The 23,020-nt window shown below is 44.9% G+C and overlaps 1 protein-coding gene across 1 annotated transcript in view; it reads left to right on the top strand.

The window, feature by feature from the left end:
* The first annotated feature begins 9,795 nt into the window (after positions 1–9,795).
* The window catches only part of ACVR2A (activin A receptor type 2A), a 99,836-nt gene continuing 86,611 nt past the window's right edge, over positions 9,796–23,020 (top strand). The window contains exon 1 of the mRNA XM_082260342.1: positions 9,796–10,228. Within this exon, the coding sequence (XP_082116468.1) occupies positions 10,174–10,228 (55 nt within the window). The 5' untranslated portion in view covers positions 9,796–10,173. The remainder of the gene's footprint in view (positions 10,229–23,020) is intronic.

The raw sequence follows: 23,020 nt of genomic DNA, 5'->3' as shown, positions 1-23,020 counted from the left end.
TAATCTATTAGAGATATTCCCTTGTCTGACTCTACCCCTAAGATGGCCTTTTTTTTGTGGCTATTACTTCTGTGAATAGAAAGTTAGCAGCCTTATCCTTAAGTAGTTTTTCTTAGTGTTTCTTAGTGTTGCATTAGAACAAAGTGGTCTTGATGCCTCTTTCATCCCAAAAATGGTCTCTGCTTGCCACCTTAATCAGGATATTGTTTGTTCTTTACATCCTGCTCCAAAACCTTCAAGAGAAATTTCTCTTCACTTTCTAGATATACTGTATGCTATGAGAATTTACCTTTTAGCCATTGCTGCTTTTGAAAAATCCCTCATTTGAGCTGCTTTTGGACATCACAGTCATAAAGATTGAGAGCAGTCCATGTCCTGTACTGTCCCATCAGGAAAGTAGGATTTTGATTTACCAGTAACATCTGTTTTCTGGAATACCTTACAAGACTGTCTGTCTTTTTTATAGTTGTTCATACCATGTATACATTGTGTTTTGTAACAATCTTTCATTTTTTATCATGTATAAATAAATATCTATTTTTTATAATTACCACTTTTGTGTGTTCTACAATTAAAGTGCCTTTAAAGTCCCAACAACTAGGGGAATTGCTGTTTTCTTGTAGTCATTTAAGTAAGGAGAGGGGGGGGGGGGTGGCACAGAGTGGAGCCTGACCACTAATATTTTGACTCCACCCCAAACTCGCTCATCTATGTCTTTATGGACCTTGCTTTGTGCACTGGTTCAAATCATTTGGTGGAGGGGGGATTATGGTGTGGGGTTGTTTTTCAGGGGTTGGGTTTGGCCCCTTCGTTCCAGTGAAGAGAATTCCTAAGGTGTCAGCATACCAAGATATTTTGAACAATTTCATGCTCCCAACTTTGTGGGAACAGTTTGGGGATGGCCCCTTCCTGTTCCAACATGACTGCGCACCAGTGCACAAAGCAAGTACCATTAGGACATGGATGAGCGAGTTTGGGGTGGAGGAACTGGCCTGCACAGAGTCCTGACCTCAACCCGATAGAACACCTTTGGGATGAATTAGAGCGCAGATTGCGAGCCAGGACTTCTCTCCAACATCAGTGCCTGACCTTATAAATGCTCTTCTGGAAGAATGGTCAAACATTCCCATAGACACACTCCTAAACCTTGTGGACAGCCTTCCCAGAAGAGTTGAAGCTGTTATAGCTGTAAAGGTGGGCCAACTCAATATTGAACCCTACGGAGTAGGACTAGGATGCCATTAAAGTCCATGTGCTTGTAAAGGCAGGTGTCCCAATACGTTTGGTAATATAGTGTATATTAAATGTAAAAAATAAATTTTTTGGGTTTTATAGCCCATAGACTTTAAGGGGCAGTCATTCATTCAGGTAACAGTCAACATTTTGCAGAGCACATGTGTTAATGGTGGCATATAACACTTGTCAATAGGCATTTTCCCGGCTTTGTAAAAGATTGGAATGGAGTTTAAGTAGGAAAAAAAAGTCTTCCTGTGCCTTGAATCAACAAATTTGCGCCTGTGCAGTAGTAACTTAATGGAGCTCTGTATAAGCTGTTCCCAGTAGTCTTTAATAGTTCTATAATATGCATAAAACCCTCTGTCCCCCCATTCACTCACTGCCTCAGGCTGTATTATGTAAAAGACCCTATATGACCCTCTGATCCCAATAGCGGTTAATTCTATGCCCCCTACTCCCAGCAGTCTATAGCAGCTCTGTATTATATGTAAGCCCCTCTGACCTGAGAGGTTTGTAGCAGCTCTGTGTTCTCTTCGAGCCCCTCCTAACCCATCAGTCTACAGCAGCTCTGTATTACAGATAGTGAAGTAAGAGCTCTTTTCTCACGAGAAGTCAATTTTACATCAATGCTACGCACAAGGTCTTCTGCCCCCGTAGAAGCTTTGAATTTTACAAGACCCCTTGCCCTGTGCAGTCTGTAGCACCAGGGTATTAAGTCCCCTGCAGCTCTAAACTACATGTAACCCCACCTGTTTCCCAGCAGTATATAGTGGCTCTATGCGATGTATGCATCCCAGCAGTCTACAGAAACTCTGTATGATCTGCAAGATCTGTGCCCTCTATGGCATCTGTAACAGCAAGCAGTTTAAGGTTAGTGTCATTTATCATTTATGATAAATTAACATCCATTTAAATTCTATCTAACACAGATTGAATAAATCGACTCCTACTAAATTGGCCAAAATTAATTCAATGGGTGGCCCTGTTGGCAACACTAGGTTAAAAAAATGTTTTTAATGGAATTTTGTCAAAGAAGCTGAGCAGAAAATTCTCAGCCAAACAGCATCTAGTGCAGGCATTGTTTGGGTATTCTGCCAGCCATGTAATTCAGGTGTTATGATACCTCTGTACAGTCTATAAGCCTCATGCCCCCTATAACAGCTGTACACAGGGCCGGGTTAAGGGATGGGTAGGAGGGATGGCTGCCCTGGGCGCAATGGTTTACTGTAGGAATGGGGGTGCCTTCCTTCTGTTACAAGGCTGACAAGAGCAATGAGAACAGCATCATGACTCCTGTCAGCCCAGTGCAGGGAGCAGCAAGTAGAGGAGGAGAGAGCTGGGGGGTGGTGCAGGCTGTGTTCTCGCTCCCCTTCCTCCTTCCTGTCAGTGCAGTGCTCCTGTATTAACAAGCAGGTGGCAGTGTTCCCAGACACACAGGAGCTGCACTAGTATGAAGGATGAGTGGGAGGAGAGAGCACAGCCCGCACCACCGAGCACATAAGTGTCCAAGAGAAAGTCACTAATGGGGGAGAGAGCCATCAACACAAGCCTGTGGTCAATGTTAAAACTAAGCTGCACAGTGATTTTGACAAGTGATTGACTGCTAGGCATAGGATCCCCTATGCTTGTACATCATGAATAGGGGGGCGCTGTTTGGCGTCTTTGCCCTGGGCGCTGGATGACCTTGTCCCGGCACTGATTATGATTACTAACACACTGTGGATGTGTAATTTAATATCCAGGAACATATTTTACCACTTATTTTCTTTGTCTCTTACAGCCTCCTAATTGGGTCCATGTCTGTCCATACCAAGTTCAAGCGGATGATTGCCAGTTTCTTCGGAAGTTCCGTTGTGCTTTTTTTCCGGAGTCGCTGCTCTGCACATCTACTTGGTCATATGTTCTTCAGTCTATTGGGATGTTCGTCTGCACTATCAAGAAAGAGGAGTGGCTTAAGGTCACATGGGGCTTTACTGTGCTAGGTACACTCTCATTGGATAAAATGTGGTTAACCCTTTAGGGTACATGCTGCTTTGTTTTGTTTTTTTTTTTCTTTGAATATCTACAATATCCCTTCCTTGCTGCTGAGGAATAAAGAAAGAAAGTAAGCATAATACTCGCCCATGTCCTTAATAAAATCCTGACTTTACATCATGAAATTAGTAAAATCTGGTAGTTATCTACAAGCCCTCTGTCTCTTATACTGGCTATGTAAAATATAAAGTATAAGCACTGTCCTATATACTGACTGTATACTATCTAGAAGTAGGGTGACCACGTGTCCCGGATCGCCCGGGACAGTCCCGCATTTGGAGAGTCTGTCCCGGGTCCCGGTCACCCTCATTCCGGGACAATGCAGTGTCCCGGAATGATTTTGGCTCCACAGTCACAGAAGCGAACGTATCCAGTCCAGTCCTCCGTTCTTCTCGGCTTCCGGGTGACTCCTCTGGCTGGCCATCTACGGACTTCCGGTCCCGTCCTGCGCGGTGACGTCATGATCAGCGTGCGCCACCTTCCCGGTGCTCACAGGCTTCCGAGGGAGCTCAACGCAGAGTCGCAGACTGGCTTCGGTCTGGGAAGGCGGCCGCAGTCTAAGTCCTAAGGTCAGGTTGCTGGAAGCATCGTTCAAAGGTCATCGAGGTCCCAGCTGGAACATAAGCTGGGGGCCTATCCTCAAAGTCTGTTCTGGGAATTTTATGGTCTGGACTCTGGAGAGCTCTCTGAAGAGAACTGGTGGAAGTTGGGGGGAAGAGTGTTCAGCTGTCTTGTGATATTGGGAGTCTGTGTCTCCCTCGTTAAGGAGTGTTCGTGGATATCTGAAGGAGACGAACGATGCTTCTGTGGCACAGTGAGTACCGATCTTAGATCTGAGCCTTAGTACCTGTGTGCAGTTCCTTTTTAAAGGAGGTCCTAGGCACCTTTCAACCAGTAGTGAGTTGTGTGGAACTTTTTGTGCAGATCTGTGTGAAGAGAACTCTGAAAAGAAGTCAGTTCAGAAATCCTGGGGTAACCCGCCGCACACCAGACCGTTTGGGAGGCTGCAATGAAGAAGAAGGTAAAACAAGTGGGGGACAGTAATGAAGAAGAAGGTGACACAAGTGAGGGACAGTAATGAAGAAGAAGGAGATACAAGTGAGGGACAGTAATGAAGAAGAAGGAGATACAAGCGAGGGACAGTAATGAAAAAAAAGTTGACACAAATGGGAGGCTGTAATGAAGAAGAAGGTGAAAAAAGTGGGGGACAGTAATCAAGAAGAAGGTGACGCAAGTGGGGGGTAGTAATCAAGAAGGGGACTTAGTTAAAGCAGGTGCACATTGTAAACAACCTGTTTTTTAACTAATTGGCAAAAAAAATATAAAAAAAATCATCTTTTTTTTTTGGGCGGGGGAGTTGTCGGGGGGGGGGGGGGTGTCCCTGAATGGCAGTTTGGAAAAGTGGTCACCCTATATAGAAGCCCTGCACTCTATACAGCAGTTCTGTATTATCTATAAACCCAACACCCCCCATACAGACTGTATGCTATATGAAATCCTCACTACCCCCTGGTCTCCATACAGAAGATCTGTATATACTATGAGCCCCATAGTCTCTATAGAGACTCTACACCAGGGATCCTCAAACTACGGCCCTCCAGCTGTTGTGGAACTACACATCCCATGAGGCATTGGAAAATTCTGATACTCACAGACATGACTAGGCATGATGGGAATAGTAGTTTCTGAACAACTGGAGGGCCAAAGTTTGAAGACCCCTGCTACACAATATAGAACCCTTATTACCACTGCACTCAGTATATCAGTTTTGTATTATCTAATGAAGGACTGTGTGCAGTATTATTGATATATGGTACATGTGATACCTCCATCCCAATATGCTCAACAGAGAAGTTTTTTACCAATGGTCCGTTGGACTCACGTGGTACATGAGGGCTAGAAAGAAAGGACATTGATGGTATTGTATTTCAAAGGTATACCGCCAGGTTTTATAAAAATACAAAATCTTTATTGAATATTTCATATAACATACACTAAAAATATACATTCAAAACAGACAATAATCAAAATAAAGAGGTAATGAGCGTAGCCAGGATTATATCAGTGTTTCCTTTAGTACATTCTACCAGGTGGGCCAGCATGGCTCACACCTCGATCCATGCCCGACATATTTTGCTACAAGCTTCTTCAGGGGCGGAAATTGATTGAAAAAATCCTGTATTATCTATGGTAAATTATAAAATATTTTTATCATTAGTTACAATACATCAGTGATATTCCATTGAATAGTTCCGCATAGTGGACCACCCATGCCAATGGTGCAGTGACCCCTATATTTGCAAACAGACAGCCAAACAAGTGATAGCCTTGATGAAGAGAGCATGCAAAACATGCGCTATCACTTGTTTGGCTGTCTGTTTGCAAATATAGAGGTCACTGCACCATTGGCATGGGTGGTCCACTATGCGGAACTATTCAATGGAATATCACTGATGTATTATACAGACTCCTCTCCATCCCCTGTACATGGTGTACACTATACAGACTCCTCTCCATCCCCTGTACATGAATTACACTATACAGACTCCTCTCCATCCCCTGTACATGATGTACACTATACAGACTCCTCTCCATCCCCTGTACATGAATTACACTATACAGACTCCTCTCCATCCCCTGTACATGATGTACACTATACAGACTCCTCTCCATCCCCTGTACATGAATTACACTATACAGACTCCTCTCCATCCCCTGTACATGATGTACATTATACAGACTCCTCTCCATCCCCTGTACATGGTGTACACTATACAGACTCCTCTCCATCCCCTGTACATAGTGTACACTATACAGACTCCTCTCCATCCCCTGTACATGGTGTACACTATACAGACTCCTCTCCATCCCCTGTACATGAATTACACTATACAGACTCCTCTCCATCCCCTGTACATGATGTACATTATACAGACTCCTCTCCATCCCCTGTACATGGTGTACACTATACAGACTCCTCTCCATCCCCTGTACATGAATTACACTATACAGACTCCTCTCCATCCCCTGTACATGATGTACATTATACAGACTCCTCTCCATCCCCTGTACATGAATTACACTATACAGACTCCTCTCCATCCCCTGTACATGATGTACATTATACAGACTCCTCTCCATCCCCTGTACATGATGTACACTATACAGACTCCTCTCCATCCCCTGTACATGAATTACACTATACAGACTCCTCTCCATCCCCTGTACATGATGTACACTATACAGACTCCTCTCCATCCCCTGTACATGAATTACACTATACAGACTCCTCTCCATCCCCTGTACATGATGTACACTATACAGACTCCTCTCCATCCCCTGTACATGATGTACAATATACAGACTCCTTTCCCTTATCCACTATATACATCAGTTTTACCTACTAGCTTTGATACAGACTCCTATCTTTCTCTCCTGTACATTATACACTCTCCTCTCCCTCCTGTACATTATACACTCCTCTCTCTCTCCTATACATTATACACTCTCCTCTCCCTCCTGTACATTATACACTCCTCTCTCTCTCCTGTACATTATACACTCTCCTCTTCCTCCTGTACATTATACACTCTCCTCTCTCTCTCTCTCCTGTACATTATACACTCTCCTCTCCCTCCTGTACATTATACACTCTCCTCTCTCTCTCTCCTGTACATTATACACACTCCTCTCTCTCCTGTACATTATACACTCTCCTCTCTCTCCTGTACATTATACACTCTCCTCTCTCTCTCCTGTACATTATACACTCTCCTCTCTCTCCTGTACATTATACACTCTCCTCTCTCTCTCCTGTACATTATACACTCTCCTCTCTCTCCTGTACATTATACACACTCCTTTCTCTCTCTCTCTTGTACATTATACACTCCTCTCTCTCTCTCCTGTACATTATACACTCTCCTCTCTCTCTCTCTCCTCTGTACATTTTACACTCTCATCTCCCTCCTGTACATTATACACACTCCTCTCTCTCTCCTCTGTACATTATACAGACTCCTCTCTCTCCTGTACATTATACACTCTCCTCTCTCTCTCCTGTACATTATACACTCCCCTCTCTCTCTCCTGTACATTATACGCTCTCCTATCTCTCCTGTACATTATACACTCCTCTCTCTCCTCTGTACATTATACACTCCTCTCTCTCTCTCTCTCCTGTACATTATACACTCCTCTCTCTCCTCTGTACATTATACACTCTCCTCTCTCTCTCTCCTGTACATTATACACTCTCCTCTCTCTCTCTCTCCTGTACATTATACACTCCTCTCTCTCCTCTGTACATTATACACTCTCCTCTCTCTCTCTCCTGTACATTATACACTCTCCTCTCTCTCTCTCTCCTCTGTACATTATACACTCTCCTCTCTCTCTCCTGTACATTATACACTCCCCTCTCTCTCTCTCTCTCTCTCTCTCTCCTGTATGTTATACACACTTCTCTCTCTCCTGTACATTATACGCTCTCCTCTCTCTCTCCTGTACATTATACACTCTCCTCTCTCTCCTGTACATTATACACTCCTCTCTCTCTCCTGTACATTATACACACTCCTCTCTCTCCTGTACATTATACACTCTCCTCTCCCGCTCTCTCCTGTACATTATACACTCTCCTCTCTCTCCTGTACATTATAAGCTCTCCTCTCTCTCCTGTACATTATACACTCTCCTCTCTCTCCTGTACATTATACACTCTCCTCTCTCTCCTGTACATTATACACTCTCCTCTCTCTCCTGTACATTATACACTCTCCTCTCTCTCCTGTACATTATACACTCTCCTCTCCCGCTCTCTCCTGTACATTATACACTCTCCTCTCTATCTCCTGTACATTATACACACTCCTCTCTCTCTCCTGTACATTATACACTCTCTTCTCTCTCCTGTACATTATACACTCCTCCTCTCTCTCCTGTAAATTATACACTCCTCTCTCTCTCTCTCTCCTGTACATTATACACTCTCCTCTCTCTCCTGTACATTATACACTCTCCTCTCTCTCCTGTACATTATACACTCCTCTCTCTCTCTCTCTCTCTCCTGTACATTATACACTCCTCTCTCTCTCTCTCTCCTGTACATTATACACACTCCTCTCTCCTCTGTACATTATACACTCTCCTCTCTCTCTCTTGTACATTATACACTCTCCTCTCTCTCCTGTACATTATACACACTCCTCTCTCTCCTGTACATTATACACTCTCCTCTCTCTCCTGTACATTATACACTCTCCTCTCTCCTGTACATTATACGCTCTCCTCTCTCTCCTGTACATTATACGCTCTCCTCTCTCTCTCCTGTACATTATACACTCTCCTCTCTCTCCTGTACATTTTACGCTCTCCTCTCTCTCCTGTACATTATACACTCTCCTCTCTCCTGTACATTATACATTCTCCTCTCTCTCTCCTGTACATTATACACTCTCCTCTCTCTCCTGTACATTATACACTCTCCTCTCTCTCCTCTGTACATTATACACTCTCCTCTCTCTCCTGTACATTATACACTCTCCTCTCCCGCTCTCTCCTGTACATTATACACTCTCCTCTCCCGCTCTCTCCTGTACATTATACACTCTCCTCTCTCCTGTACATTATACATTCTCCTCTCTCTCTCCTGTACATTATACACTCTCTCTCTCTCCTGTACATTATACACTCTCCTCTCTCTCCTGTACATTATACACTCTCCTCTCTCTCCTCTGTACATTATACACTCTCCTCTCTCTCTCTTGTACATTATACACTCTCCTCTCTCTCCTGTACATTATACACTCTCCTCTCTCCTGTACATTATACACTCTCCTCTCTCTCCTGTACATTATACACTCTCCTCTCTCTCCTCTGTACATTATACACTCTCCTCTCTCTCTCTTGTACATTATACACTCTCCTCTCTCTCCTGTACATTATACACTCTCCTCTCTCCTGTACATTATACACTCTCCTCTCTCTCCTGTACATTATACACTCTCCTCTCTCCCTCCTGTACATTATACGCTCTCCTCTCTCTCCTGTACATTATACACTCTCCTCTCTCTCTCTCCTGTACATTATACACTCTCCTCTCTCTCCTGTACATTATACACTCTCCTCTCTCTCCTGTACATTATACATTCTCCTCTCTCTCTCCTGTACATTATACACACTCCTCTCTCCTGTACATTATACACACTCCTCTCTCTCTCCTGTACATTATACACTCTCCTCTCTCTCCTGTACATTATACACTCTCCTCTCTCTCCTCTGTACATTATACACACTCCTCTCTATACATTCTCTGCACAGATAGCACTTCTGTCATATCACCCCTCTCCCTCATGGCACTGCCCCGCCCCGATCTATACGTCACGGCTCCTCTCACCGCCCCGCCTTTTCCGGAAACCCTCACTCCGCTCCCCCTCCTCATTGTATCGTCCTCCCGCGCCCCTCCTCTCCTCATCTCTGATTGGTCCGTGTCCCCGCCCGTCACCCGTTCTCGCTGAGCTGCCCTGCCCCTCCCTGGCTGTAGTCGCGGAGGAGGAGGCGAGAAAACAAAAACAATCGTCCGGGGCCGCCATCTTGGCTCGGGGGGCTCGGTGGCGGCTGAATGGGGCGGAGAGGAGATGAGAGGAGACGGAGGATGCTGCTACATGAAGAGGCGCCCTGAGAGGCCCGACCGGAGACATTGAGCCGCCTCCTCTATTACCCTGCCCGGTGTATGTGTGACTTCTTCCATGGGGGCCTCCCGCCTGCTACTTCTCCTCACCCTGCCCTCAGGCTGGTGACCCGCCGCACGTGCTGGACCTCACCCGCTGACACCCGCATCGCTTCTCCCTTCCCCCACCCCGTCTGTGTGCGAGAGAGAGAAGAGAGAGAGAGGCCGGAGACATGGGAGCCGCCGCCAAGCTGGCCTTCGCTGTATTCCTCATCTCATGTTCATCAGGTAAGACCCGAACCGGGGACCCAGGGGGACTCCTTTCCATCAACCCAGGGGGGACTCCTCTCCATCAACCCAGGGGGACTCCTCTCCATCCCTGTCCTCTGCTTCACTCCCAGGGGGACTCCTCTCCCAACTCGGGGGACTCCTCTCCATCCCTGTCCTCTGCTTCACCCCCAGGGGGACTCCTCTCCACCCCAGGGGGACTCCTCTCCATCAACCCGGGGGGACTCCTCTCCATCCCTGTCCTCTGCTTCACCCCCAGGGGGACTCCTCTCCATCAACCCATGGGGACTCCTCTCCATCACCCCAGGGGGACTCCTCTCCATCACCCCAGGGGGACTCCTCTCCATCACCCCAGGGGGACTCCTCTCCATCACCCCAGGGGGACTCCTCTCCATCACCCCAGGGGGACTCCTCTCCATCAACCCAGGGGGACTCCTCTCCATTCCTGTCCTCTGCTTCACCCCCAGGGGGAGTCCTCTCCATCAACCCAGGGGGACTCCTCTCCATCAACCCAGGGGGACTCCTCTCCATCACCCCAGGGGGACTCCTCTCCATCACCCCAGGGGGACTCCTCTCCATCACCCCAGGGGGACTCCTCTCCATTCCTGTCCTCTGCTTCACCCCCAGGGGGAGTCCTCTCCATCAACCCAGGGGGACTCCTCTCCATCACCCCAGGGGGACTCCTCTCCATCACCCCAGGGGGACTCCTCTCCATCACCCCAGGGGGACTCCTCTCCATCACCCCAGGGGGACTCCTCTCCATCAACCCATGGGGACTACTCTCCATCACCCCAGGGGGACTCCTCTCCATCAACCCATGGGGACTACTCTCCATCCCTGTCCTCTGCTTCACCCCCAGGGGGACCCCTCCATCAACCCAGGGGGACTCCTCTCCATCCCTGTCCTCTGCTTCACCCCCCAGGGGGACCCCTCCATCAACCCAGGGGGACTCCTCTCCATCCCTGTCCTCTGCTTCACCCCCAGGGGGACCCCTCCATCAACCCAGGGGGACTCCTCTCCATCCCTGTCCTCTGCTTCACCCCCCAGGGGGACCCCTCCATCAACCCAGGGGGACTCCTCTCCATCCCTGTCCTCTGCTTCACCCCCAGGGGGACCCCTCTCCATCAACCTAGGTGGACCCCTCTCCATCCCTGTCCTCTGCTTCACACCCGGAGGGACTCCTCTCCATCCCTGTCCTCTGCTTCACCCCCGGAGGGACTCCTCTCCATCCCTGTCCTCTGCTTCACCCCCCGAGGGACTCCTCTCCATCCCTGTCCTCTGCTTCACCCCCCGAGGGACTCCTCTCCATCCCTGTCCTCTGCTTCACCCCCCGAGGGACTCCTCTCCATCCCTGTCCTCTGCTTCACCCCCGGAGGGACTCCTCTCCATCCCTGTCCTCTGCTTCACCCCCGGAGGGACTCCTCTCCATCCCTGTCCTCTGCTTCACCCCCGGAGGGACTCCTCTCCATCCCTGTCCTCTGCTTCACCCCCGGAGGGACTCCTCTCCATCCCTGTCCTCTGCTTCACCCCCGGAGGGACTCCTCTCCATCCCTGCCTCTGCTTCACCCCCCGGGGGGACCCCTCTCCATCCCTGCCCTCTGCATCACCCCCGGGGGGACCCCTCTCCATCCCTGCCCTCTGCTTCACCCTGGAGGGACTCCTCTCCCAAGCCAAGGGGACCCCTCTCCATCACCCCAGGGGGACCCCCCTCCATCCCTGTCCTCTGCTTCACCCTGGAGGGACTCCTCTCCATCCCTGTCCTCTGCTTTACCCCCCGGAGGGACCCCTCTCCATCCCTGGCCTCTGCTTCACCCCCGGAGGGACCCCTCTCCATCCCTGTCCTCTGCTTCACCCTGGAGGGACCCCTCTCCATCCCTGTCCTCTGCTTCACCCCCGGAGGGACTCCTCTCCATCCCTGTCCTCTGCTTCACCCCCGGAGGGACCCCCCTCCATCCCTGTCCTCTGCTTCACCCTGGAGGGACTCCTCTCCATCCCTGTCCTCTGCTTCACCTCCGGAGGGACTCCTCTCCATCCCTGTCCTCTGCTTCACCCCCGGAGGGACCCCTCTCCATCCCTGTTCTCTGCTTCACCCTGGAGGGACTCCTCTCCATCCCTGTCCTCTGCTTCACCCCCCAGGGGGACTCATCTCAGCAGTCATCTCTCCACTTCACTCGGACTCATACATGTCCCCCCCCCTTCCCTCTGAGGTGTTCCCTCTCCCAGGGGTCAGTCTGTGGTCCTCATGTTCATCCCTGAATGTAGATAGTAACACAGTCCCCTGGTCCTCATGTTCATCCATTGGTAAATATTTAATAAGGTAAATGATTGTCATGTTTCCTAAATAAATGCATTATAAATTGTAAAATTCCCTTTCCCAGGGACTGTCCATGTTTGTCCGTGAATTTATACATATTTAATAATGCAAACGAAATTTACTCTCCCATGGGACAGTCCCTGGCCCTCATGTTTGTCCCTGGATGGATAAATGTATATCGTGTAAATGATCTTCCATCTGCTAGAGACAGTCCTTGGAGCTTTTGTTGGTCCCTGGATGTTTTTTTTTGTGATCGTGGGATTTTAGTGCCAGATGTAAAATCTTCATTATCTGCCACCGCTGTCAGTTCCAGGGATGTCTCTTAATTTATAAAATGTTGTCCCCGGGATATCCCTTGTCTCAGGATTTCTGTGAAGGCCAGCTGTACCTTTACCCCCCATAACATGCTTCTAATGGGTTACCCCGGAGTTTGGATTGCTGTGCACACCATCTGTGTGATAGAAATCTTTATCTGATTCTATGGGTCTTCTGTCATAGAAATCGTTAGTTTCATATATATTGCTGCAAAGAAATAGTTCATATTGTATTGTGCTGTATAGAAATAGTTACTTTCTCCTATGTTCTATATTGCTGCATAGAAATGGTTACATTTATGGTGCTTTTATATAAATGGTTACATTTACTTCTGTATTGCTGGATAGAAATTGTTACATTTTCCTATATTCTATATTGCATAGAGATGGTTACATTTTCCTATATTCTATATTGCATAGAGATGGTTACATTTTCCTATATTCTATATTGCATAGAGATGGTTACATTTTCCTATATTCTATATTGCATAGAGATGGTTACATTTTCCTATATTCTATATTGCATAGAGATGGTTACATTTTCCTATATTCTATATTGCATAGAGATGGTTACATTTTCTTATGGTTCTGCATAGAAATGGTTACATTTTTATACATGACTTGGTGCTGTATAGAAATGGTTACATCTTGTTGCTCATTCACTGCCAATGATGATTTGTGGCCAGTCCGTACGGTATGGTATGGTAACAATCTTGATTTGATCAGTGTTGCTGGAAGGTCCCTGCCATGGAAGTTTTTTCTCCCTGGATTGTCACTGGGATTTTAGTGCTTGTCAGCTGTGAGAATAATGCTCCTTCCTGCCTTCTCCTTTCAGTGACTGTCCAGTGATATCTGTGTTGTATCGGTGATCGTCTCTTGTTCTTGGGTTTGTCCCTAGATTTGTTTTGCAATCAAAGGATTGCAGCACAGACCATACAGTCTTCATGACCTGTTAATGGTGATACTCACTGCTGTCATTTCCAGGGACATTGTTGTTAAGATTTGTGTTAGGGGTTATCAGTTGTCAGGATACCAGTAAAGACTAGCTGTGCTATAACCTTCACAGGATTGTGTTTATAACCCCAAGTTTTGAAATGGCCGTACATAAAGCGATATGAGCGATCGCAAACAAAGTGATTTATCAATGATGCAAGCATCAAGCAATGCAACATGTGGTTTGTCAATGCGTTGAGGGCCCATTCACACAATGCATGTTAGGCAGTGGTGCCCAATGCAGTCACAATGCATGTTAGGCGGTGGTGCCCAATGCGGTCACAATGCATGTTAGGCGGTGGTGCCCAATGCGGTCACAATGCATGTTAGGCATTGGTGCCCAATGCGGTCACAATGCATGTTAGGCATTGGTGCCCAATGCGGTCACAATGCATGTTAGGCGGTGGTGCCCAATGCGGTCACAATGCATGTTAGGCATTGGTGCCCAATGCGGTCACAATGCATGTTAGGCGGTGGTGCCCAATGCGGTCACAATGCATGTTAGGCGGTGGTGCCCAATGCGGTCACAATGCATGTTAGGCGGTGGTGCCCAATGTGGTCACAATGCATGTTAGGCGGTGGTGCCCAATGCGGTCACAATGCATGTTAGGCATTGGTGCCCAATGCGGTCACAATGCATGTTAGGCGGTGGTGCCCAATGCGGTCACAATGCATGTTAGGCGGTGGTGCCCAATGCGGTCACAATGCATGTTAGGCGGTGGTGCCACACCACATTGAAATGTTGTTTTGTGACATTCTAATAGTTTAAAAAAAAAAAGTCATCAATGTTATGCACTCTAACTACACCTCGTACCTTCCGTTCACAGTACCCACTGGTAGCAATGGGCCCTAAAATTGAATTAAAATGACATTTGTGTATTTAAATGATTAATCAAAACCAGGCAGGAAATTGATAGGCAGTTTGTTCTCGTGATTAACAAAGTTTCAATACCCAAGGGTCAGAATCAATTGAACTCTCTAATTCAATCAAATGGACCTCCAATTTGCAAGTTGTCTTTTAATACAATAAATTTAGTAACATTGAATGATCCTATTAATCTGTGTGGGTCCACTGTGTGATTTACCCCTGGAGTTGTTGGTGTTTGGTTTTTTTTGTTTTGTTTTTTTTCTGGGATTTCAGTATTGGCTGTACAAATATCCTCTATTAGATCATTAAATGCTGACAAAAGCTGGCCATGTATTATGTAATGTTCTTCAATTTCCTTTAGGTTTACCTTCAACTATGTAGTACTAGGGCCTACCTGATTGCATACAAATTTTAAAGTGTTTAGGTTTGACCTCCTATTACATGGCTATGGTAAATCTATAGGGAAATTTGTACAGTAAAACCTTGGATTGCGAGAATAATTCGTTCTGGAAACATGCTTGTAATCCAAAGCACTCTTTTATATCAAAGCGAATTTCCCCATAAGAAATAATGGCAACTCAGATGATTCGTTCCACAAGTCCTTCAGTTTATAGTCTATATACAAAGATTATAGCAATGTGATAGGTTGTGTAACCATAAAATGTCCATCCACAATATGCAGCCTTCCCAAGGGGATTAGAAGCAAAATCTAGCAGAGCTACAGAATATAAGAGAGATGAGAGGCGCCTCTAAGTGTAGCAATATGGTTCCATTTAATGAAGGTTCAACATTTAGCAACTCACATGGTTGATTAAAATAGGCACACCTAAGTATTCAGGCATCTGGGGTAAAGCTGTCCACATGGACCATCTTCTGAACCACCGGCTCTCACCACTGTCAGTCTGCAATCATGACCGGGAAGAATAGCCTGCAGTAGAGTGATCTGAAAGCGAGGCTTTGAATCACTCGTAGAGTGCAGCGGGGAAGGGATAATGAAGATGGCTGTCCAGAGGATGGTCTATGTGGACAGCTTTACCCCAGATGCCTGCATTCTTAGATGTGCCTGTTTTAATCATCAACCATGTGAGTTGCTAAATATTGAACCTTCATTAAATGTAACCATATTGCTACACTTAGAGGCTCCTCTCTTCTTTTTTATACATGACGCTACTTGTATATCAAGACATCGCTTGTATATCCAGTCAAAATTTATTTAAAAAATTTGCTTGTCTTGCAAAGCGCTCTCAAACCAAGGTTTTACTGTATAATGTATGGCCAGGGGCCTGTGATTCAGTGTAGAGACATGTCCCTGAGATTTTGGTGACAGCAGGCCATCTCTCCTGTAAAAAGATTTTTGATTGGTGAGATGACAATGAACCCTCTCTGGAAGTTTTTCTGTCAGTAGAATGTTAGTTCTCATCAGCTGTGCTGTGAATGTTTTCCTGTATGATTCATTGGTTCTCTAATGTATAGTTCCCATTTCTGCCTAGTTTCTAGGGACAGACTTTGGCTTCTAATACTACTTATTAGAGAATTTTCAGTAAAGACTGACTGTGCCATGAAATCATTTCTTCTGGCTTGTCAAATGCATATCTGTTCATTCTTCATTTGCCAAGTGTTCTTGGCTTCCAGGGACATGTTTCAGGATTTGCATTTTTTTGTATTTAGAAGTATTTCTCGTCATTAGAAAGGTATATAATTAAAAAAATATATAAATCCGTTGCACTGTAAAATGTTTATCTGCTTTTCTAATGTAGTCCTTATGTATGTCCTCTCACCTTGAAGAACTGTGGGGCAACATTTGCACCTTGAAAGCATTGTGATTTGGTATGTTGTGTGTTCTGGACCTCACATTATAATCTTGTGTAAGATAGTCTTAGTTTTAGCAGCAGTGTCCCTGGAAATATGGAAATGTTTGCACTTAGGGAAGGAGGGTAGATGTATTGTAGTTGTGCTGTGACATTTCATTTGTGCAAGCTGTGGTTCTGTAGCTGTGATAGGATTAGTTCAATCAAAGTAGTAAAAATACCAACGTGGATATAAAAAATAGGGTGTAGATTACAGATCACATGACTTGTCCTGGTGCAGTTTACTAGTCCTTGACACCTGCAATAATTGCAGTGACTTCTCATTTGAATTAAGTCCCAGCATATCCTGTCATTCTGAGAATGGTTATTTAAATAAGTTCCTGAACTGTAAAGGGACCACCTATGCTTGTGCTGTGTGATCTTAACTTTCTTGTAGTTCAGAATAGGTGGCCCATTCATATGCAAGCTGGGATGGTTCTGGAACAGCAATACTACAGATAACTTGGCAACTTGGAAATTGGGGTACTGCTGATGCAGAGGAGGCATTGTGCAAGTGTCCTATGTGTTACCCCAACACTTCATATTCCTGATATGTGGCTTCTGTATCATATACTTGTATGAGAGTATTCTGTTCTTTTTGTATTGCTTCCTTTATGTGAAATCCCTGGTTTTCCTGACAATCCCCTTTCTTTTCTAATAACTGACCGCACTAAGCAGGAGAACACACGGTGGTCAGTTCTCTAGCTGTGCTGGGAACTCAGTGGGCTCTCCAATGATCAGACTTGTCCAACCCCCCCCCCCCCCTCACTACACAGCCATTCACTGGGAAGCTGGGTGCAGCTGAGAACAGAGGGAATGTGATCACTTATTAAAATAAAAAAAATGTTAAAGGGTGTGCATTTTTTTATTTTTTTTTTTCTATACAAAAATGTTTTTTGCCTTTTCATTTTTATTTTAAACTGAATGGGTAGTTTTACAAGGTGATCATTTGTAATCACTTTAAATGTGTACATGCCTTACTAGACAGCTAAAAACTGTCTTCATGTCTTCCTGTGCTGGTATCCGAAATGCAGGGGGCTGATTTGTGTGCTTCATTACTTGTACTGTTATACTACTCTTTTATTTAGTTGTATACGTTTAAATTTTGTAGCTCTGTTCTATGTTATATGGCAGGGATTCCCAAACTACGGCCTTCCAGCTGTTCAGGAACTACAATTCCCATCATGCCTAGTCATGTATGTGAATGTCAGTTTTACAATGCCTCATGGGATGTGTAGTTCTGCAACAGCTGCAAGGCCGTAGTTTGGTAATCCCTGTTATGTTGTATTGTAATACTGTGTTAAAAGGGTATTGTTTGTTTTTTTTTAAAAAAAATAGTAAATGCACATTTTTTTGCAGGTAATAAAAGTGCATTTGCTATTTTTTGAGTATGAGCCAGGAAAGCCGACTTCTACAGACTGTCAGTGTAAGCTGTCTGCCTGTACATTGTATAGGAAAGCAGTTTTCACACTGACAAATGTTCAATGGTTGCTGAATTTCTTTCTTTTCTCTATTAGTCTTTCATGCTGTATGGCTGTCAGTCTTTCTTAACTTCTGGGGAACCACTGCTAAGGAGGGGGAAAAAAAAGACCCTGGGGTGAGTGGGAAGAATGCCCTCTTTACATTCTGCTAAAAAGTATTGGTGTCCTAGCGCTGACTCTTCCAAGTGGCATTGGCACCAGAACTCTGCAGGCACCATCAAATGGGAGCCACAGCTCAGAACTTCTAGTAACTTCTAGAGCAGGGATCCTCGAACTACAAGTCCCATGAGGCATTGTAAAACTCTGACATTCACAGACATCACTAGGCATGATGGGAATTGTAGTTCATGAACAACGAGAGGTCCATAGTTTGAAGACCCCTGTTCTAGAGGAACCCTAGGGGGTTTCATTTATGTATGTTAGGTTTCTGGATGCGCTAGTAGGGATTCTGCATTTGCAAATTCTGTAACATACGTTGCTGAATAATGTACTCCTTGTGGTGGCTTTTTATGTGTTGTAATTTTATAAAGCACAAAGAGATGGCACGTTACTGTTTACATGTACTATAGTTGGACTAGTTCTTCACTGGGTTCCTTGATGTTTTATGGGCTTTATGCCATGAATGTGTAAAGCACATTCTTTACAGGGACTGGGATTTTATGTATCTGGCACTTGTATTTCTGCAGAGAGTAGTGCTACGTTACTAATATTGGTTACACATCATGTAGTGCAGTTTTTTGTGTTTTATGCTGGCTGTAGCAGTAAAACATACATCTGTTAAAGCGTTATTTTCACATATACATATGGATAAATAGTGGAGACCTTCTGTTCAGCAGGTGATCTTGCACTTTCTAGGTTGCATGGTGGCATGGGTCCCCTTCCCAGATGTGTGCCAGGCTGTAATGTTGTGTACAGCATTAACTCTCTTGTGGCTGGTCATGTGAAGGCTGATGGCAGAGCATTTCAGGACAGCTCTGCATGTGCAGCACGTTTCTGAAACCCAACCTCTATTGACCGTCTTGCTGTCTTATAATGTGAGCAATTTCCTTTTTTCTTTTCTCTCCCCCTCTGCCTGGGATTGACATTCATGTAATGTGCGTGTGCATTTGTTCTTGCAATGGATAACTGCCTGGAACGCCCAAATAGTACACATTAAAAAAACAGCTGTACATTTAACGTTTGATAAAGCATCTCGCTCTAAGTGGCTTAAGCAGGTGGCTGGCTATAGGCAAACATGTAGCACAAATCCTCTCGGTGACAGATATGTTGCTGCAGTTGCATTTCTCACGTAATGTAAGGTGACATTCTCGGGTGGATAGAATTTGCTTTTTTTTTTTTTTTTTTCCTCTAGGGATTTTGAAATTTTATTTACTTTTCTGGATACAATGTTTTTTTTTTCTCTCTCTAAACCTATGCTCTAGGATGTTTCTACACGTTGCTGATCATCTACTTGGTTGTAAACCATGTCAATGATGTTTAAACCACTATGGTCCCTTAAAATAAAGTGCAGAGTGAAGTAACTTATAGTAACAACTCAAAATGCAGTGTGTTTTTCTTCCCTTAGATCTTTTATCTATGGCATTTTATGTAAAAAACACTAATCTTACAAATGTAGAATTTTTTTTATATTATAGCTAATCCAGTTTAGTGATATTTCAAGTGAACTGTGATTGTGATTCCTATAGGCCAGTGATGGCGAACCTGGCACCCCAGATGTTTTGGGACTACATCTCCCATGATGCTAATGCACTCTGCAGTGAAGTTTAGCCTCATGGGAAATGTATTTTCAAAACATCTGCGGTGCCAAGGTTCACCATCACTGCTATAGGCTTTTATTTGGGCTACCATGTTGGATAAGACCCCGTTCAGACTACGGCGACACGACTTGGTGGGGCGACCTGTGAAGTCGCGGTGCACAGAGTGCACCACGACCTCGGCGCGACTTGCACGGACTTCATATAATTTAAGTCAATGCAAGTCACCTCCAGGTTGCCCTAAAGTAGTACAGGACCCTTTTTCTAAGTCGGAGCGATTTGTGTCACTCCTATTAGAATGGGTCCTGTACTATTCAATGGCGGGCAACCGACCGCGACTTGTCAGGCGACAGTCGCCTGACAAGTCGCGCTAGTGTGAATGGAGTCTAAGCCAGTTAGTTGGTTTTAAAATGCACACTAAAATTTAGACAATTTTTCATTAGATTTGGGGAAGACAAATTTTACATTGGATTATAAACACACACTTATCTAATGCGTTGCACTGCTTTGTGTTTTTTTTAAATTTCCCAGAATCATCTAGATTCGAGGATCATGAAGAGTAATTGTTCAGGAGAGCGCAAAAATTGTGCATTTTGTAGTTTGTGTTTCTCTCAGCATGTGCATTCTGCAGTATTTAGCAAAAATAGTGGTGCAGCACATATGTTAACGGACTAATTTGAAAATGAGATTTATTTTTACTTCAGTGTGCATTAAAAATGCATACAAAGTGGAGATATAGTATACTGGTATGTCTTAGAACCTGAAATTCAGGAGCCAGGCCAGTCTAGGATCTAGGAACTACTTCCAGGACCCAGGGGACCTGAGATTGCATTTATCACAGCAAAGTCTTTAAGCCAAACTCATAGTACAATGAATGGTCTGCTCACCGGGGTCCCTCTCCTTTTACAAATCACGTACTGTTACTGTGTTTATTTACCTGGGTACAAAGATATATTTACTTACCCCATCTTTTTCATTACTAAGCTCAATGTCACCATTCCTTCCAGGAAGGTTCCTGGGTAATGTAGAGTGGGCCCAATCTTGCGAGAGGACACTCCAGTTTAATGGCAGAGCATCTTCCAATGAGATTTTAACTGCTCTTGTATTCCCCAGCATCCAGCTGAAGGAGTGGGATGTTGTCCTGGACTTGCCGCTGCAGGTGAAAGGCAAAGGCAATGGGGATGACGAAAGTATAAACGCTAACTTATTTTTCTTTACACTTACAGGCAGTCCCTGTGTTACAAACAAGATAGGTTTTGTAGGTTTGTTCTTAAAGGAGTTGTAAAGTCAGAAGGCTTTTTATCTTAATGCATAAAAAAAAACCTTCTGTGTGTAGCAGCAGCACCCCCCCCCCCCCCCGAATACTTACCTGGGTCCCATCTCTCTCCAGCGATTGTCCACGAGTCCCTCGGCCGTCTGGAAAGAGAGAGAGAGAGGGACGGAGCCAGCTTCGTATCTAAATCAACCCACGGAGCTGCAGCTTGGCTCAGGTGCCCCTATAGCAAGCTGCTTTCTGTGGGGTCACTCGATAGGAGGGAGGGGCCAGGAGAAGCAAAGAGGGACCCCAAGAGGAGGAGGATCCAGGCTGCTCTGTGCAAAATCAACTGCACAGAAGAGGTAAGTATAACATGTAAGTAGAACTATAGACAACTTTTTATTTTTTTTATTCTTATTTTCATAGAGTAAGGGAGGATTATAACCTTATAACCCCGGTCAGATTTTTTTCTACCATCTTTTTCCCATTGCAGAGATGTCCCTTCACTTCCTGTCACATAGCCAAGAGGAAATTCCTGTAAATCAAGGGAATTCCTTGGGGACCCCCAGGTCATCAGGACTAGTGTCACCATTGGAAGATTTCACCTTTTATTACTTTTCTGGGGACATCCCAACATTTTGGATAATTTCCCTTACCGGTACTTTAAATAATAATGGTAAATGGGACAACAAAATCTGACAGCTGTTCTAATGCATCTCCCTTCTATCCAAAACTAAAAAAGTTTTGCCTTTTATTTAAATTTGTAAGTTGAATTTGTATGCAAGCTGGAACAGGTACATTTTTTAAGTGATAATATAATCATTTTTAGGATAGCATAGAGAAGGGTTAACAACCCTGTAACGTTTGTTTTGCTGTCTGCGCCCCCTCGCTTTCTGTCCCTGTGACAATTGGATTTTAGAAATTTTGGGTTCCTGTGGAAAAAGATTGGTAATAAAGCTTTAGTGGAGACACCTTTTTCCCATGATAGCTCTAAGAGCCGGTCCACACTAGCGCGACTTGTCTGCCTGACAAGTCGCGGTCCATTGACCGCTACAGGACCCGTTCTAATAGGAGCGACACAAGTCGCTCCGACTTAGAAAAAGGGTCCTGTAATACTTCGGGGCGACCTCGGAGCAACTTGCATAGACTTCCATTATGTGAAGTCCATGCAAGTCGCTCCGAAGTCATGATGCATGGGAATGCACAAGTCGCCCCCGAAGTAGTACAGAGTCGTGTCGCCCCAGTGTGAACCGACTCTTACAGGGGTGAATTTCCCTTCCTAGGGGGTCACTTTCTGTTTTCCTCCATTTTTGTAAGTACGAGTCGTATGCAAGTTGGATGTTTATAACTTGGGGGCTGCCTTTTTATTATGTGATTTGTGAAGGAAAAGGGGCCCTGGTCACTTTGTGCAGTAAAATGCAAATCCTGCTTAGTCTGATGACACCTTGGAGTTTGTCAGTTCTGAGTTAAAGGGGAAGAAAAACCTAAGACTAACTATTCTTAATGTTCACCACCCCCTCCTATCTAACCTGTATAAAAAAAATATCTGTGTACACAACCATTTTTTAATCCGCTCTGGTCACGTGATCCCACAGCATGGCTCCCCTGAGTCAGTGAGCGGCTGCTGCAGGGGGGAAAATGGAGCGCTGGGAGCCTATGGGTGATGTCATGGCCGATCTTGAATGTTCCCTTAGCCGAAGCTACAGGATTGGACCAGAGTGGATTAAAATGGATAAGGACACACACACACAAACACACACACATATATATATATATATATATATATATATATATATATATATATATATATATATATATATATATATATATATATATATATATATATATATATATATATAAATTTTTTTTATGATAGGTAGAGAGGGAGGGAACATTTTAGGTTAGGTTAGGTTTAAGCTTTTATTGCACTTTAATTTTCTTTCTGTTTTATGCAGTTTGCTGCATT

The sequence above is a fragment of the Pelophylax lessonae genome (genome assembly GCF_965119305.1).
Source record: "Pelophylax lessonae genome assembly, chromosome: 6".
Classification (NCBI taxonomy): Eukaryota; Metazoa; Chordata; class Amphibia; order Anura; family Ranidae; genus Pelophylax; species Pelophylax lessonae.
This window is presented reverse-complemented; position numbering and strand designations above follow the sequence as displayed.